Source organism: Triturus cristatus, chromosome 11, assembly GCF_964204655.1.
Source record: "Triturus cristatus chromosome 11, aTriCri1.1, whole genome shotgun sequence".
NCBI classification, from domain to species: Eukaryota; Metazoa; Chordata; class Amphibia; order Caudata; family Salamandridae; genus Triturus; species Triturus cristatus.
Genome location: NC_140594.1, coordinates 140,536,088 through 140,553,608, shown reverse-complemented (window position 1 = coordinate 140,553,608; position 17,521 = coordinate 140,536,088). Strand labels below are relative to the sequence as shown.

The following is a 17,521-nucleotide window of genomic DNA, read 5'->3' as shown; positions in this document are numbered from 1 at the left end:
ATGGATTTGTAAATTTGATATTTTTCTCATTCGGTTTAGGTACTGCGCTCATTTAAAATGAAACTCACCAAATCGAGAGAGGTGCCCTTCAAATCAAAAGGGACGGGGTGAATACGTAAACACAAATAAGGAGTCCCTTTTGTACTATTCACTCTTGTTCATTCATACCAATCTAACCACTTTTCCATAGGTGCACTATAACATTCACCCATTGTTATTGCAAGATGCTCCCCTCTTATTACACTGAACACTGTTTTTATGTAAATGTGACTTATTTATTCAAAAGGATTAATAATAAAAACATATACCATACAAAATATTCTGCATAAAATATCATTACAATAAAACCTGTTAAATGTGTTAAAATATTATTTTTCACATGCCCATTTCCTGATCAGATTCACATTTGTTTACAAAATACACCAATTACCCCCTTTTGGCAATCCCTGGTATGATTCCCTCCCCTTTTGGAGCTAGTGATAGACCTTCCGGTCCTTTTCCCCAACCTTCCCCAATCTTCTGTCGAATCCTCTGGGACAACCCCCCACTGGGATCCTAGAAAACTCTATTTTTCATTCAGCTTGGAAAATTGCGGGATCTCAAAGTCTTGTTCTTTCATTTCGACAGAACCTTCAGTCTATATCAACAATTCCTGGGCCCCAGGTACTTTCAAAGCCTACAAATCAGCCTGGCCTCTTTGGGCAAGATAGTGTTTGGGAAAATCCATTGATCCCTTTTCAGCAGATATAGTTTCTATAGTGAACTTTTTGGCATCCGAAGCTTCTGCAGGTAAGTCTTACCGTACTATTAATTTGTATAGATCAGCCATGTCTCATCCTTGCATCAATGGAAAACCAGTGGGAGAGCACCCGCTCATTTGTCCCCTGTTAAAGGGAGTAACATTTTCGAACCCCCCTCTTTCCAATTATAGTCATATTTGGGATGTTTCTGTTGTTTTGAAGTTTTCATTGCTTGGTCTGAAAATTCTGACCATTCTCTCAAAATGTTATCTGTAAAGCTTATAATGCTGTTATGTCTTGTTTCGATTAAACGCATTTCTGATGTCAAAGCACTGGATATTACTTCTCGACAGTTTACTTCCACTGGTGTCTTTTTCTCAGTCCACAGGCGTACTAAAACACATTCACACTCTGTTTTTTACCCTTACTTTCCAGCTCATCCAAAGCTCTGTGTTGGACAGTGTCTTAAAGTCTACAAGTCACGAACAGTCGATCTTAGAACGTCCTTTCAGTCTCAACTACTCATTTCCTTCAGGAAACCTCACAACCCAGCTTCCTCTCCCACTCTTGCGCGTTGAGTCAGATGGGTTATGTCTCTTCCTGGTATTGTTATCGCTTGGGGGTGCTGGCGAACAAATCCACAGTTTGCCGCTCCGCGCGGCCGCAGGTAAAAGCGGGAGTGGGGGGGGGGGGGGGGGGGCGAGTGCTGCCACCCCCAAAACTCGTCCTGCCCGAGGCGCACCAACCTCCCTCCCCCAGCTTCGCCCCCGCAGATCAGCTGACTGGTTTAATAATACTGTGTTTCGCACATTTTATTGTAAACCTGTTCACAATGCTGCATCTGTAGTTAATTTGCTTTAAACTAGCATAATAGGAGCCTCCGGTCTTGAAATAAAATGTAGATTTTCCTAGTAATTTATGAAGGTAAGTCTTAATTTTATTAAAGACACGGAGGCGAGTATAATTCCGCCTCAACATGGTTTAATCAGATGTTTTTTCCCTCCCTCTTAGGGGCTCCAGCGGTGTCTGCATCATCCTAACAAGATTTCAACTGGTGCTGTTCTTTCAGCTTCCGAGATGCCTGCTTCAGATCTTTCAGGACCATCTTCCGGGAATGTCCTGTGTTCTACTTTTGGCCTCAGATGTAAAGACATTTGCCAAGGACTGTTCTCTTTTTCCTTAGCTTGTTTCATTATTGTATTCATCTTTCCTTTATTTATGGACCATCGTTGATTTCTCGCATAGAGAAAAGAAGAGCAGTTAGCAGTCAAGGGATCTGTTATAGCGTGCACTGTTTTGTTATTGGTGCAGCTTTGTACTATAATTTCCCATTGGCCCTTTTTTTCCTTTGGGCTCATGGGATATGTAGTTTTGAATTGTTTCTTGACTGCTGCTATTAATAAGGCAAGATTAGAGAAGGCATAACACTCGCCGCCGTGTCTTTAATAAAATTAAGACTTTCCTTCATAAATTACTAGGAAGATCTACAATGCACGGCACAGGTGTAATTTTGCCCAGAAACAGTGTAAATTTGCCGGCAGCGTTACAATGTGCGTGATCGGGCCTTTGAGTGTACTCAGGTGGCCCACCATTCACGGTGGGCGGGATGAATGAATACCAGAGGTGCATTAAAGCATCATCGCTTGCCATCCTCTCCGGCTCTCAAGAGCCGGCAGCCATCTCTCGCATCCTAATGAAGACAGAGCTGGACCCGCTTCCCACCGCTGAAGATGCCAGGAAGGATGTGCGCTCGCATTTGCTTATTAAAATCCTGCCTGCCGCTTCTGCCACTAATGTTTGTCTTAAAAGACGGATGGCTGATTAAACAATGAAACGTCAAAAAGAAGAAGAGGCCTGCTTCCTCTGTTGACAGATCACTACAAAGGAGCCAGAGGGTTCACTTAACAGGGCCAGGAAGGTAGGAGGAGGCAGAAGTGAAGCTGCTGGTACATTCAGCCCACTTCAGGGAGCTACCTTACAGCGTGGCCACAAATGGCCAGAAGAGGGCGTCAGACTGTAACAAAAGGTTTTATTTTATGGGGCAGGGAGGCCCCGAACGGCAATATTTTATTTTGCGTGGGGCTCTAAAAATCCTTGTACCGCAGTAAGGAAGGAGGGCCCTGGTTTTATAGGACAGGCTTGAAGGGGTGATCCTCCAAGAGAAACAAAATCTCTGACCTGCCTTATAATGCACTTGAAGGGGCAGAAATATTTATAGCACATATTCTGAAAATGTTATAAAATCTTTTCAAACTTATTTGAAAAAAACTCGCCCAGGCAAAGAGAGCAGGACTAGCTTGCATTCTGCATTCTTACCAAAAATATAAAAAATAAAAAGACTGCAGCAGGGAGAAAAAAACATGCATTAATGAACCAAAGAATCTGATTCAATATATTGTTGAGCTGTAAAACAGTCCTTCATGCATTGCAATGCAATGCACCTCCTGCAGAAGAGGTATGGCACAGCGGCCAGGGTGCCTGACTCTGGACCACGGGGTTCACGGTTCGATCCCCGGTGCCGGTCGCAGGTTAGCCCAGCACCATGTGACTCTGGGCAATAGCTTGCTTAATCTTCCCGGCGGCCCCCAGCGCCGGGACACCTTTCCGGAGGTAGCTGTGCGCTTTACAAATGCTGGTATTTCATTTCATGTCATATTTCATTTCTATCAACAGGAGGTGGAATGATACACCAAGCAGGCAATAAATGGCACGAGGCAAGAGAGAAATAGTCACCTGAGCGAAGTCAAAACCCCCTCTATGAATATTTGAAAGAACTGGCACGGACAGGTCATTGCAGAGAAAGGAAATCAGGCGACAGAAACGATGCCATGCTTACGATTTGTCTATCAAATGTGAATTTTCATGGAACAGCAACACAGGCACTATTTAAAGAGATCACCGCATCCCTTAAGAAAGCAAAGTAACGCGCAGAGGTAAGCGGCTGGCATCCCTGCATTCACTCCCTTAAGGATTTCTAGCTCCAGAGGCCCCGAAGAAGCCGCAGTATATTGCACAACATCTGCTATTAGCAGTGGACAAGAATAGATTTTCTCATAGAGACATAGGGGCAGGCTTTATTATGCAACACGTTTGAGCTCCAAAACACCCTGGGTGTTAAGAATGTTAACAATCATTGGGGACTCGGAATCCCCAATTTTTCCCAAATGTTTGGTGAAGTTAGGTTTCTTTGGGTTCAGAATCCCACTAGGTAAGAAAACTCCAACGTCACTAATGGAATGTAAATAAAAACCTTCTTCTGTAAGGCATAGGGGGGAGAAAGAAGCAGTTTTGGCTGTGGTCAGTTTGAATACACACACTGGAGACCATTTTCGATGGGCAGGGCGTATTCACACAAACATCATCAGCTACCATAACATCTTCATCAAGCATCGGCAAAGCCAATCAATCTGGCTTTAATGCACCAACACATGCAAATAAAGGCCTGCACAGACGCTGCTTGCTTGGGTTGCATGCACAAATGCTGATTAGCACATTAAACCATGCCTGTTAGCTTTAATATTGCTGGAAAGAAGTAGCCAAAGGATTGCGTTGCGGATGGAATATACAGAGTAGAAAGAACTGAATCCGACAACTAGTGTGACGCTTGATAGTACATTTCATGCAGATTTGAAGCATTCCATCAGTACAAGTTTACTGGAAACCCTCCGAGGCCAAGGCAGGAAAAGGAGAAGGTAACCAGGAAGTTTGTAAGTGAAAAGTGGCGGGAGCAAAGCAGAAAATTAAACCTTTAAGGGATGTTTAGGGACAAGGTAACAGCAGGAAATTGAAAAATCGAGCAGAGAACACAGAAAAAAAGTAGTGATAATGGGGATTTAGGGTACAGGCCCTAAAGAGATCAAAGGGGAAAAAAGCATTGGTTAAAAAGTAAAAAAATTAACCCTCAACCAAAACATCCTTAACATAAAAATTAAACAAATCACCTAGAATTTTTGCAAATTCAACGTAAATATATACAAACTTTTCACACAGATTGAAGGGATAAGGTAATTGCTCGAAGAATCACTCACTTTTCGCGAAAGGTGTCCTTCTCCTGCTCGCTCCACATGTTCATGACCTGCCGGTCCTTGTACACCTTCATGGGGTCGTCCACCAGGCCGTTCATGTTGATGAACTTGATGCGCTGCTGTTCGGCATCGAAGAGCATGGGGGGGATGACCGCCAGCTGCCGCATCTGCTTCTCAAGATTCTTTAGGGGGGACAAAATTGAGAAATGCATCAGTCTTCATTTTGCCAATCAACCGGGGTGATTATACTCAAAGAGAAAAAAGAACATAGAAGGACCGGAGAATAAATCCTGGACTTCTGAGGAAGCCCCATTACATTTCTTGTTGTTGCCGTCATCATAAATGTATGCTGAAAGAGGCTGTTGTCTTGTAAGAGAGCCTGGAAGTAATTCATCTTCTGCTCTGAAAGAAGGGTCACAAGCCAACAGCCGAGGCAAAATGGCCGATCTTTGATTGGCCGACACCAGTCTGAGTTCAAACCTCAAGACATGCTTGTAAATTATCTCTGACGTCATCATATGGGAGGTCATTGCAATTTTTCCATAGTTAATACGACGCAAAAAAAGAGAGAGAGAGTGACGAAAAGTGGCATTTAGGTGAAGTCTTAATGCAGTAACTTAATCTCAAATATTCACTACTTATTCCCTACAAACTAGCAAAATTTGCAGAGTGTAACGTGAATGTCACAGCTGACAAAAACTTTATAACTTTCTAAAGATAATTAAAAGCGCACCACTGAGTTGGTTTACCACACCGGTCATTAATGTATGATAGAATTGAGACTGTTGTAGGCGCTATATAAATGTTCAGTAATGCATTTGCCACTTCCCGGTTTTCACCACCATGCAAGTGCATGGAATTTGTTCAGGTTTGTACTAAACAAACTAAAATATACACCAAACAGTGCAAGCTTGATTGGCTGCTCGGCTGAAGACAATGGACCCGCGGGGACATTAATTTGGGTCCACGCTGAAATTTCACATATATTAACTGGACACTGTATTTATTTCAGTAGATGTATTTAGATTTATTCTAGCAAATTTATTTACTTTTGGTATATTTTAGTTTGACTTATTTGCCATCATTTACTTCAGTACAACCCCAAACAAGCATCGCTTTACTTTGTATTAATACTGTTTATTTTTGTGATAATTCCTACTAAAGGCTCGATTATGACTAATGCGGCAACAAGGCGTTGGTATTCTCTCAACCCGGAAGCACCAATAACACAAGTACTGGAACTTCCGGTGTGGGGGGGTACTGGGCAACTGGAAGTCTACAAATGGGAATCGGCAGTGATGTGCTGAACCTGCGTTTCTTCCCTCAGGGCCTTTGTTATACACCTTTGTCTGCTGGAGACTCGAGCAGCAGGCACTGGACTACTGGTAGAGTCGAAAGCTACTGCACTACAAACGCTAACAAAGGGGATATCTTCGTAGGTCACTATATATAAAGTACTTATAGCCAAATTAAAAACTCAAAAACACTTAATGCTCAAAAGGCCCTCATAAGTCAGTATTCTTGGTGTGGGAACATCATATGACATGCAATGTTTCTTTTTGTAACTTATTTTTTATAAGGCACTGCTTCCAAAGTATCCAAAACAAGGATATACATCCCATGTTTGTGCGAGGCCTCGCTACTCGTGAGCCGAGTTTCTTCCATTCGTAGCAGCGGTACAACTTTATTAACGATAGAACCAGCATACCAAAAGACATTTTATAATGCAATGTTTCTCAACATCAAAACATTGTTCTATCCACTTTAGGGCTGTGGGTATATACTGTGTATGCAACGAATCCCTCACAACTCCAAGGTTGAATTGCAGGAAGATGTGGGAGAAAGCTTTTTTATTTCTTCTTTAGACAGGGAGATGGAGTTGTTTATCCCCATGGGAATCTCTTACAAAATGATCAACATTTCAGTAGCTAAAGAACCTGCAGTGTCCTTGTAATAGCAACATTGCTGGGAAATGGGCAGCTGTGTGAGGAGAACTTGCCAGGAAAAAACATTAAGATATCCCCACATTATGCCAAAAATGGCCACTGCCTTCAGGTTGCCAACTTTGCAGCTTTTATAATACAAATTGCGTGCCAGACTAGTGCGTCACTCGACGCTCCCTATTCTGTAGAATCAGGTGATGCATCTCAGCAGCCTAAAATTAATCAGGCAATTGAGAACTCTACATGTAGAGTGACTTCAGGGAATCTTAGCCTTCTAGCCGTAACTCAACCCCACCCCCTCCAGGGGCACTACTCAGATGGGCACCAAGGACATCCGGCGTGTGACACAAACACTGCTTTCTGGGTACAACTCTCCCACCCTTGTTTTTCATATTTTTCTGCTCAGTAAAGGGATTGTCCAGTGTCCTGCTCGGCTTAAAAGGCACCCTAGAATGTTTCTGTGAGGATGTGAGCTAGGGGTGGAGACGTATCATGACATCGTTCACCCTAACACCCCTGTAAGGCATCCTGCTCGCTATGCCTCAGTTATAGGATTTGACTATAATGACATTGAGATGGGTAGAGTCATCGCCGTGTTTCCTGTAGCAAACATGTCTGACAGATTCCTGCTGCGATGTTCTGACCATGAGAGCTTTGCAGGCACGTGCGGTTCTTTTTTTACTTAAAACTAAAATACAATAACATGGAAATCTAAAGCACTTGTGGGGGTGCACGGAGTTGGGAACCTATTGGGAGGACGTGTTGGACATCTTGAATACTATTACTGATAGGACGGTAGCACTAGAGCCGGGTACTTGCCTACTCCATTGGTTTCCGCATACTGCCAGAACGAAAGTGACTAGCAAATTCTTGGACTTGGGGCTGGTATTGGCTAAACGGGAGCTTACTATGCATTGGAAATCACGCCAGGGACCTATGGTCGCGGAGTGAGGGCATACTTAGATTGCAACAAGCTTCACGTATGAATAACAACAAAGCGTAGGGCATGGGAGGCCATAGTTGCAGCACTTCAGACACCGGACACAGACTCAGAGGAGGACTTGCTTGAAGAGGGACGGGGAATCCCAGTTCCCATGATTAAATAGATTGACCAACTAGCTATGGGCTAATTGCGGCAGTTATCGTGTATGATATCGCAGCCTCCAGTACAGTACTGTCCCTGCTAAACAATGTTGTTAAACTGCTCCGGGAATTCTGTAATTGATTATACTGTATATACCTTAAGGCGCACCGGTGGAAGGGGAGGGTGGGGGGAGAGTTTGAAAAGGAACAGCGTTAACTATAATATGTTGGATAAACTGCAGAGTTATTGAAGCTGCATGTGATGGTATTATTGGAAATGTAATAAAAATATATTTTTTAAAAATTACAAAAAATAGAAATCTAAAGCACTTTGGGATACTGATAAATGGTGAGCTTACAAGACACTCAATGTTTGTAATTTCAAAAGTTAAATTGCCATTAGGTTGTCTGTGAATACGTTTTACATAAAGTTTCTAGCTTTCACCAACTGGAACTTTGTATTACTGAAAGAAAAACACACACGGATGACTTTAAAACACATACTTTACCTATTTAAAAAGTCACCCATTAGAGTTGATGTTACTGCAAAGAGGGGGTGACTACAACCCTTTCTCCTTTGGTACCACTGTACCCACAAACACCTTCACCACCTTACCTAGGGCCATATCATGATCTACCACTGTCACAAATAGTTTGTGGACTATACTCGAAGATGAGAAGTGAGGTACCTTTTCGTCAGTGGGCATCATGGAGATAGGAAAACATTAATAAACACCAACAGAATGCGCCCTTCCTTGCTTATCATAACGCCATCACTGAAATATAAAGTGAAACCCTGACAAAACCAAGGCGAAATTTAAAAAATAAATTGTCTTTTTACGTAACATTTGTGATAAGCGCAAACCACACAATAGAGTTGCACATGAGTTAAGTCATACATGTCCAACACCGGTCCACGTCCAAGTGAGGTTTTCAGGATATCCGGATTAAATGAATGTAAAAATAATACATCCCAGAGGATTCACTTACATGGTCAGAGGCTAACCTGAGGATCTGGTACCGATTCGCCCAATCAATATACTAGACACCCCTGTGGTAAAGGAATATCCAGGCGGCCTTCTACTTCACCGCTGGAGGGACCTGACGTCACCCCTTTCCAGAATTCTTTTCTGAATGTAATATTTGCAAGAACAAAATGAAAAGCACACTTTGCGGATAAGACCTACAGTGGGCATCTGACAAACCGCGCGGTTGAAGGTCTTTGCTAAAAAGGAAGACGACGCTCCAGGCGGCGTTGGTTATATGAAGGGAAGCCCCTTCTGGGATCCGTGCAGCTAGCTGGGCTAGCTTTCATCCTCCGCCAGCTTCAAATTTAAAGCCGCCTCCTTTCCCATTCCCGCAGCAGAGGGATAAAGAGTCCCCTGCAGATGCAAAGCTGAATGCTTCTGACCCTTTCCCAAACGTTTAGGAGGCTAGGGCATCTGTGGCCCACATCTGTGTACACCTTACAAGTTCAAATCCTAGGAAAATTCAGGCTTTCATCCCTCCAAGTCTGAGAATGCAGCTAACACCCTGCAAGATAAAAAATTGGCTTGTAGGAGGTTTGTGTCATTCCACACAGCAGGGATCTCTTACAGTCTAGTAAGGGCCACTGCTGTGCTAGTTTTACAGTAAACAATTAACGTACAGTCGCTCCTTCTCTTCAGTTTTTCTTGTGTTGTACGCTCAGAAAAAACAATGATCTTGTGGCAGTGGGGGATGAGTGGTCCACCCTGGGGGAGGGGGGTGTTGAATCGGCGTGCCATTTGCTGTTATCTGAACTTCATGGTATATGACAATGCAAAAATGGCTTTTATGTTAAGAATAAAAAAAAAAAAAATGCAAAAAAACCCAATGATCTCTGTTAAAACATGTTTACGTGGCAAAAACAACGGCAATGAAATTGAAATATTTTTCTCGTGTGGCTACCAATAGTCTTGACAATTCTTTTTATTGTAACGGTGGGTTAAATTTTGCTGCACTCACAATACACCCTACAAGAAGAGGAGGAAACATCAGAAATTAAGCTCGCAAGCTACAATTAAAAAATCTTTGTTCTGCTGTTATACATTTAATTATTTTAATTGACGCCTGTATACTATTCAGTCGCTAAGTCTCAGGTTATACTACCCGGTTCTTACTTGAAAGCGGAGAGACGGGACTTTCTCCAACATTCCTTCGTTCCACAAAACACTACTGTTCATTGGCATCAGGGGCGGCAAAGCCTTGGCCGCATACTACAGATGGGACAATCTGCTGGCAAGACTAGATTACATTTTGGATACTTGCTCCTTCTACGCTCAACTTTTAACTTATGAAACAAGCTCCAAAGACGATGAATCTAAAAAAAGAGTGGCTGCACTCACCTTATTCTTCTAAAAAAGAATTGTTTTTCATTGACATACAACCTTGTAAAAAATATGTGGACAGAGATGTCAAAGCTCACAGCAGCATATTTCACACCTGCAACTGAAGGCTTCTAGGTGTAATGGGTAAGGCCTATGTAGACTACAGAGGAAGTTTGTAAACTCTCTAAAATGATGCTATTTTTTATTCAAGTAAATGCTTGGTTTGGCAAAACACTAAATAGTATAATAAATTAAATATTATTTCCAGTTGTGGTTGATTCCACAGAAATCTTTACAGTTTGCACCTTTTACCAGGGAACACATTTCACCTAACAACCAGACTATTGCAGAAAGCCTTCTTTTGTACGACCCGCAAATATCTATCAACAAACCTATTTCTGAACAAAGAGAAACAGCTGGTGTAAAGAGAAATATAAAGGAGAATGGTAAAGAGGAAGAAAGTCAAAGAGAAAAAAAACACGAGGTGGATATTTTGGAAAACACAGCTGATAAGAAAACAAAATGGACACAAAGGGAGATTCGCCGTTTCCCAATTAACGTGTATCTAGTTTCTTGTTAATTTTGTTTTAATACCACTATAGTTTTCCCTTGCAAAATGAGAAATTGTCCTAGTGACAAAAAAATTTATTTTCCACTGGGAGTACAGCAAAGATAAAATTTTGTATTAAGAATATAACTAATGGTTAAAACAATAATTTTGAGACCCAGAAATTATTTTTACACAAATAAAGACAATCTAACAAGAACATAACAAAATCACTACCTAATAATATTTACATACCTGTGATAAAGGCATGGTTTATTAAGACAATGAGATAAGAAATTGTCTGACATGCGATAAATCATTTTATAAGAGTATGAAATAAATAGATGGGGATTTTTGATTAATGTGATGATATTGTTTTCCATTTGGAGAATTTAAATTTTGTAAGTTCAATATGGTGATATAATTGTTTTGGGTACGGGACTACCATTTAGGGGAGCCCGTATACATATAAAAGGTACAAAAATGTCAAGTTGGAGGTATATTTGAAGGAGTTAGTTGAATGTGTTTTAGGGATATTTGTACATCAATGGGAGATGAAAGGAAACCAATAATGCCGGATTCATAATTTTTGTTTTTATTTGCTTGTTTAATTTATAGTTAAACGTTGGTTTATAGGTGGGTTTAGATATTTGTTGAAGAAAACCTTTGAACTGAAATTGTGTCCATGTCTGAATATTGCCTCAGATTCACTAACCGGGAGATAAGATTTTGGCTATTAATTCGTGCATACAGGCAACTTCAGAATGTTGACATGGTTAGATGCTTGTGATTATTGAGCATTCATATATCTATTTTGTAGGTATTTGACAAGTAATGTTGGATGGAATCTAATCGAAAGAGATTTGGAGTTTGCACCTACCTTTTTTTCACAGATATAATCTCCTGATCATTTTGTGAAGGATACCATTAGATTTGAGGTGAGATATTGAATTCACTGTAGATTTTAAGGGTAGAAGAATCTGGTTCTTTTGGAGTAAAACCATTATTTGGTCACTTAATAACAGGAGTTTAGACTTCCAATATTAGGATCTCTAGAATTTCAAAGTTAGTGTGGATTGGGGGCCCATAAATACTAAGTACTAATATAGGCATGTAGTTCACTGACATATAGGTAATTACTATTTTAAAAATTATTTATTCAATTATTATCTTTTAAATGAAAAAATTGAATGCAGGATTGGTCCCATCATTTACTATACCCAACATTATTATTAGAGTCAGAGAATTGAAATCAATAATGAGCGATTCATGATGACAGGGTTTGCTATAGTTGTGACTCCTCCTGAATATACACAAAACTTTTATTCAGTCAAAACTTGAATGGATACATGAATTTGTTTATTGAACCCATATGTAACCATTGGTATGAATGGGAAATAATAGGTTTCCAATTCTGTTAGGGATTTTAGCAATTTTGTTGCATTGAGAAAAACTTGGATGGTTGGAATTCTAGATTGATGTCTTATCGAATAACTTTGCAAGAGTAGTATTGTTTTTATGACTGTTATTAAATGCCACTTATTGTTCAGTGTACATTTCTTTACAGCCCAGAAGAAGAGGTTCGATCCCAGCAAAACACATTGTTCAGTAAGGAACTATTGGGGAATTAATTTTAGCTTTTGATGTATATTGGCTCATGATCGAACAGTTGTGGCATTAACTTTAGCCTTTGATGTACATAAGAAATATTATAGAAACAATATGTTGATTTACATGATTGTAACTTTCAGACATCATTGAGTGTCATGAATTAAAATTTAAATATGTGTTGATCTTAATAAATAACATATAGATGTAGTAATTGATGCAATAATCTTGATTATTTGTCTCCTCATGCAAGCTTGTAAATTAAATAAAGCATAACGCTGTTAAATACCATGATCTCGTAAAACCACGAGACAACACTGTGATTAAGGCGTTCTTTAAAGCCATACAGAGCAGAGGGAGCCAGAAATATGATCTAACAAGAACAGCGGATAGGATGCAAACTACTGAGAACATTACACAAGGCATGGCTGGACAAGAATCTTAGTCTATAAAATACAGAAAAAGCCACACAATGTATCTGTGAGTTAAAGAAACCACATAAGACCTGGGGAAGATAACATTATATAAACTACTGCGACGAAGATGTGATTTAATATGACATTGATACCTAATAGGAAAGCAAGAAAATCAATGTCTAATTAAGAACACAAAAAATAATTGATCTTAGGTGATTGTGTGATACAGTCAAGAACTAATAAGACAGTGAGAAGCAAACTCATCTTGGAATATGCTAGAACGACAATCTTATAAGACTTTGAAATAAAGTACAATGTAATAAAATCCATGAGAAAAGCATGATCTCATAAGACCACAATACAACCTTATTACTAAGGCAGTATCTATAGAGACCCTGCGTCTGGTAAGGCATTGAAAAACTCGCGATATGGCCCCGAGATGAATACATAAGACCTAATGAGGCAGACATTATATCTTATATATATATATATATATATATATATATATATATATATATATATATTTATATATAAAAACACATATACACACACACATATATAAACACACACACATATATATGCATATATATATATTTATATATATGATAAAGATGTGATCTAATAGGATAATGGTATAAAAAAAGTTTATAGTAAAAACAAAGAAAGACATGGTACCTCAGCTTTTAATTCATCTATCAGATAAACTCACGATCTAATAAGAGCATGAGACAAACACGGCATAAGGGGTTGAGATAAATACATTTGCATTTTAAAGAATAAGAAAATGCCTGATGCTTTGATGAAATTTGCAATGATGGGCTAAATACATGAGTATCAGTCAGGTTATGTAACGCTAACAAATGGTTCCTCTGTCCACCGGCTGGGATATCTGCCCAGATTTGTAAAAAAGAAGATTTGGACACAGATCTGAAGCAAAAAGATATAAGGGCTCATGTTCAGTTTTCATCCATTTTCTTGAGCCGTTTGTCCTTTTCATACACACAGCATTTGATATGTGTAAAGAGATGTAAATGCAGAGCCCAACATCTCCCAGAAAAATAGAGCTTAGCCACAAAAAATATGGGTATGTTTATTAAAACAGAGACTGCCCCTAGTAAGCATGAATCCAGCTCTCTTCTAGAATGATCAATGAGCATATTTGACTCTGCAAGGAGCTTATTAGTTCCTACTCCGACCAAGTCAACACATACTAATCTGGCTGTCAATCGAAAAAGAGTTACTCGCCCAGGGATACACAACAGTTGTAATCGTAAACGAGATCTGCACAGTACTACACTCGTATAGTATGGTTCAAGACATGGCTAGTGCATCACTCCAGATGGACTCCCATATATATAAGACATGCTGGAAATGCCAAATCTCCCCAGGAACTGAACTAATGAACCGAATATATATTACCACCTCTCGTTTAGAGGTATCAAAGTAAATTAATGATACAATTCCATCAATCTAAAAGAGTACCTAGTACTGGTCTGCCTGGGCGCCCCCTTCGTTACATGACCGGCCATTAATAAGTGATGCGCACCCCCTTCTGTCAGATATGTCACTTTTCATAGGACTGGGGGCCGTACTGCTCCATTAGGTGACGCTCCTGGATTATCGGGCCACACCTGGTGGCCGCAGATAGGCGATCTCCTAGGCATGTATAGTACACCTCTAAAATTCATTAATGTAAAAGTTACTTTTCCTTTAAAACCTTTATTAACTGACACCAGAGTCTGCTTTATTCTACTTCACTACAGGTAACTGTCTTTGAACTCATATACTCATGATGTAGCTAATGTGTATAACATATCCTACATGGTCAGATTCTATGCAGGACTATATGGTATTTCTTTCTTAGTTTTTATTTCATAACCTTGTTCTTCAGGCATTTCTTGATACACGTCTATGCAGGCTTTGTAATACCATGTACAGCTGAATATTAACAAAGTTATTATATTTTTTAGGAAACTTATCATGATACCTTACTTTCTCATTTGGTCAAATAAAACAATACAAACAGTTGGGAACGAAACAAGCATTGGCAGCATCAACAACTCTCTCCTATGTGCGGTATTGGCTTTGCCAATGTTTTTAGCCATGTACAGCAGCATGGCTGAAAGTAAAAAAATTTTTTTAAAACGTTACAACGTTGCCAGCGCTGTTTGCGTCATAGCACTTTCTTGTTTTTTAATGCCTGCGGGTGGGGAGGAAGGGTGTGGGCATCACATACAATGGAGGGTGTGGGGAAAACAAAGAGCTGTGACACAACCAGCGCTGGCACCATTATCACAGCACTTGTTTTTGTCATAGCAGATGGGGGGGCAACACTGACAATGGTTGGAGGGCAGGTGTGGGGGGGACACAGACAACAAAGGGACGGCAGGTGGGGGTCAATATAGAGAAAAATGGGATGGCTGATGAGAGAAAGGGAATGGGAGAAGTGCACAAAAGAGACAGATGAAAAAGAGGCACTCTGGTAGAGTGTTTAAGCACAAAGCAAAAAGTAACACCTAAAATGAGTAGTAGAAGGACACAGGTAATGTGTCCATGCTCCAGGAGAGGAACAAGCACACCAAGCGGAAGGAAGCCGAAGGCAGCTGACCAATAAGAAGCGGGCAGGGCTCTAAGTACACTGTTAGAAAACAGTGCATGCCCGGTCTTTGGTGAGACCTAAAGGTTGAGTCTGGTTAAACTGAGATACTGAGCCGCACAATAGATTTAACCCAGAACTGTGACTGGGGTGAATGTTTGACAAGGCTCAGCATCCCGTCCATCATCTTTCTGTGTTGCTATACTGTGCCACACCCCTCTAAAAAAGTTTCCCCATATGCAAAAGAACAGTTTCGGTCTGTAGCGCAAGAGCTCTTCATATGTAATGTATGAAAATAGTTGAGATTTTTCGAATTTTGAAAGAGAGATTCCTAGAGTAATCATAGTGAAATTAATAATATTGAATCGTCTATATAATGCACATTGAAGACTCACGGCACTTTTTACCTCTCATCAAATAGGACTATGTGGCACCACCAGGTTATGAGCCAGTGCCCCTCAGCATGCACAAAGTTCTCTGTAATTTGTGCATCAACCCAGAGATCTATACTGTCAGCTTTTGGTAAAAACGTGTTCACTGTTCAAATCAGAGGAGTGAAAATTAATGTCTGCAAACCGCTCTTACCTCCTGTTCAGAGAGTCCGTCAATAATTTCTGACACTTCGTGTTCGCTGCGAGCCGCTGACAGGGAAAGACTGCCACCTCTCTGTCCCACCCTACTGAGAAACAAGACAGATGTTAAAACAGGTAAAGCAAGTATAACTAGTGCTTAATTTGTAAAATAATAAGTATCCGGACCCAAAATATTTCTCAGGAGGCCACTGCAGCTTGCACCATTTGCAGTCCCTGCCACACTCACACATACCAGTACAAACAACACCTGCTTACAATTACAGTCCTACAAATGTGACAGTTTGGACTATACTAGGTGACCCAAAGATTTAATAATGGCCGGAGCACCCGGTTATTAATTTTGTTTTTGTATTGAATTCTTAAACATTTTGATTGAGCACTTAAAAGAAAAATAGTGCCACCATGTGTTGGGCTGTCATAAATATGTGACGGCATTATAAAAGCTGGTGCCTAACACCGGCACAAATTAAGCACTGTATATAACTAGATTAGCAGCTCTTTATAATTGCTCCTCTTCTCTCACAGCAGAGCCGGGGGGTTAAGCATTCTTCACTCGTTCTCCAGCAGCTTGGAAGAATATTCCTGCCAAGATGCGCCCAATATAAGACTTTCTTCCTTTACACATCCGTCTTAAAACCTGGCACTTTGCCTGTAGCTATCCCATCGGATTTCTTCTACATCTCCCTCACTGTGGAAGCATTCAGACAGTGCCGAGGGGGAGAGAGAGAGAGAGCGAGCACTTCAGAAACACCAACAATGACTGACTGATTAAACGTTTTCTAGTGTGTGTGATTGATAAGTTTCCAGGAACTACAATTCATTTCACAGTTCTAACGCAGGAGTAGGAGCAAATTGTGCCTCTGTTTTTTATGTACTCAAAGTGCCTGTATTGAACTGAACTCAATTTATAGATTCAAATTTACTGAAACAATTGTGCAAAATATGAATGTTATTTCCTGTTATATGAAGGGTTTACACAATTAATAATTTGGGTATAAAACACTATCTCTAATAAGACATACACTTGTGTACACTACATAACTAAACATGTTGGTAACATCCTTTTTTGTCCTGGTCAGGGGGTTCTCCGTTGACCCTCCGGAAGTCAATGGTTACTGGGCAATATCTGTGAAGGGTAACTCAGTTTGCCAACGATTTTGCTGTGCCAACCATACCACTGAAGTGCCAGTGGATTTACTCTAGAGGGGTCATGACTTACTCTAGAGGGGTGGTAGTGGTTTGGAGACAGAGCCAGAGCGTGACGCAGTGCACGCAAACAAAGATGCTGCTGTGATGGAAAGGTAAGGCGGCTCCAAAGAAGAGGACCTAGTCACATGACGGGAAGTCCCCTGATGAAGCATAATCTCCTCTCCGTACCCTCGTCGGCAGTACTAAGTACATACAACAAATACTGCAGTGTATATGGTCTCTTGATCGTACGCCCCACGTATGTGTGTATAATCTGCCAACCTGTCACATAACAGAAACCATAGAACTGTGATCTGTCTCTGAATGTCAGTGACTATGTACAGATAATGCACATAAAAAAGCAAGGCCGGCCCTCTGGCTTTGTCAATGCTAGTTACAATGAATTGCTTCCATGGCCTCACTTGCTTTTTCTT

At 40.5% G+C, this 17,521-nt stretch overlaps 1 protein-coding gene across 12 annotated transcripts in view; it reads right to left on the bottom strand.

The window, feature by feature from the left end:
• NCOR2 (nuclear receptor corepressor 2) overlaps positions 1–17,521 on the bottom strand; it is a 1,213,077-nt gene that overhangs the window by 573,539 nt on the left and 622,017 nt on the right. For all 12 annotated transcript variants that reach the window (XM_085635706.1, XM_085635715.1, XM_085635711.1 and 9 more), the window contains 2 exons: positions 15,892–15,985; positions 4,769–4,947 (listed from right to left, as the gene is read on the bottom strand). In XM_085635706.1, coding sequence (XP_085491832.1) covers positions 4,769–4,947; positions 15,892–15,985 — 273 coding nt within the window. The remainder of the gene's footprint in view (positions 1–4,768; positions 4,948–15,891; positions 15,986–17,521) is intronic.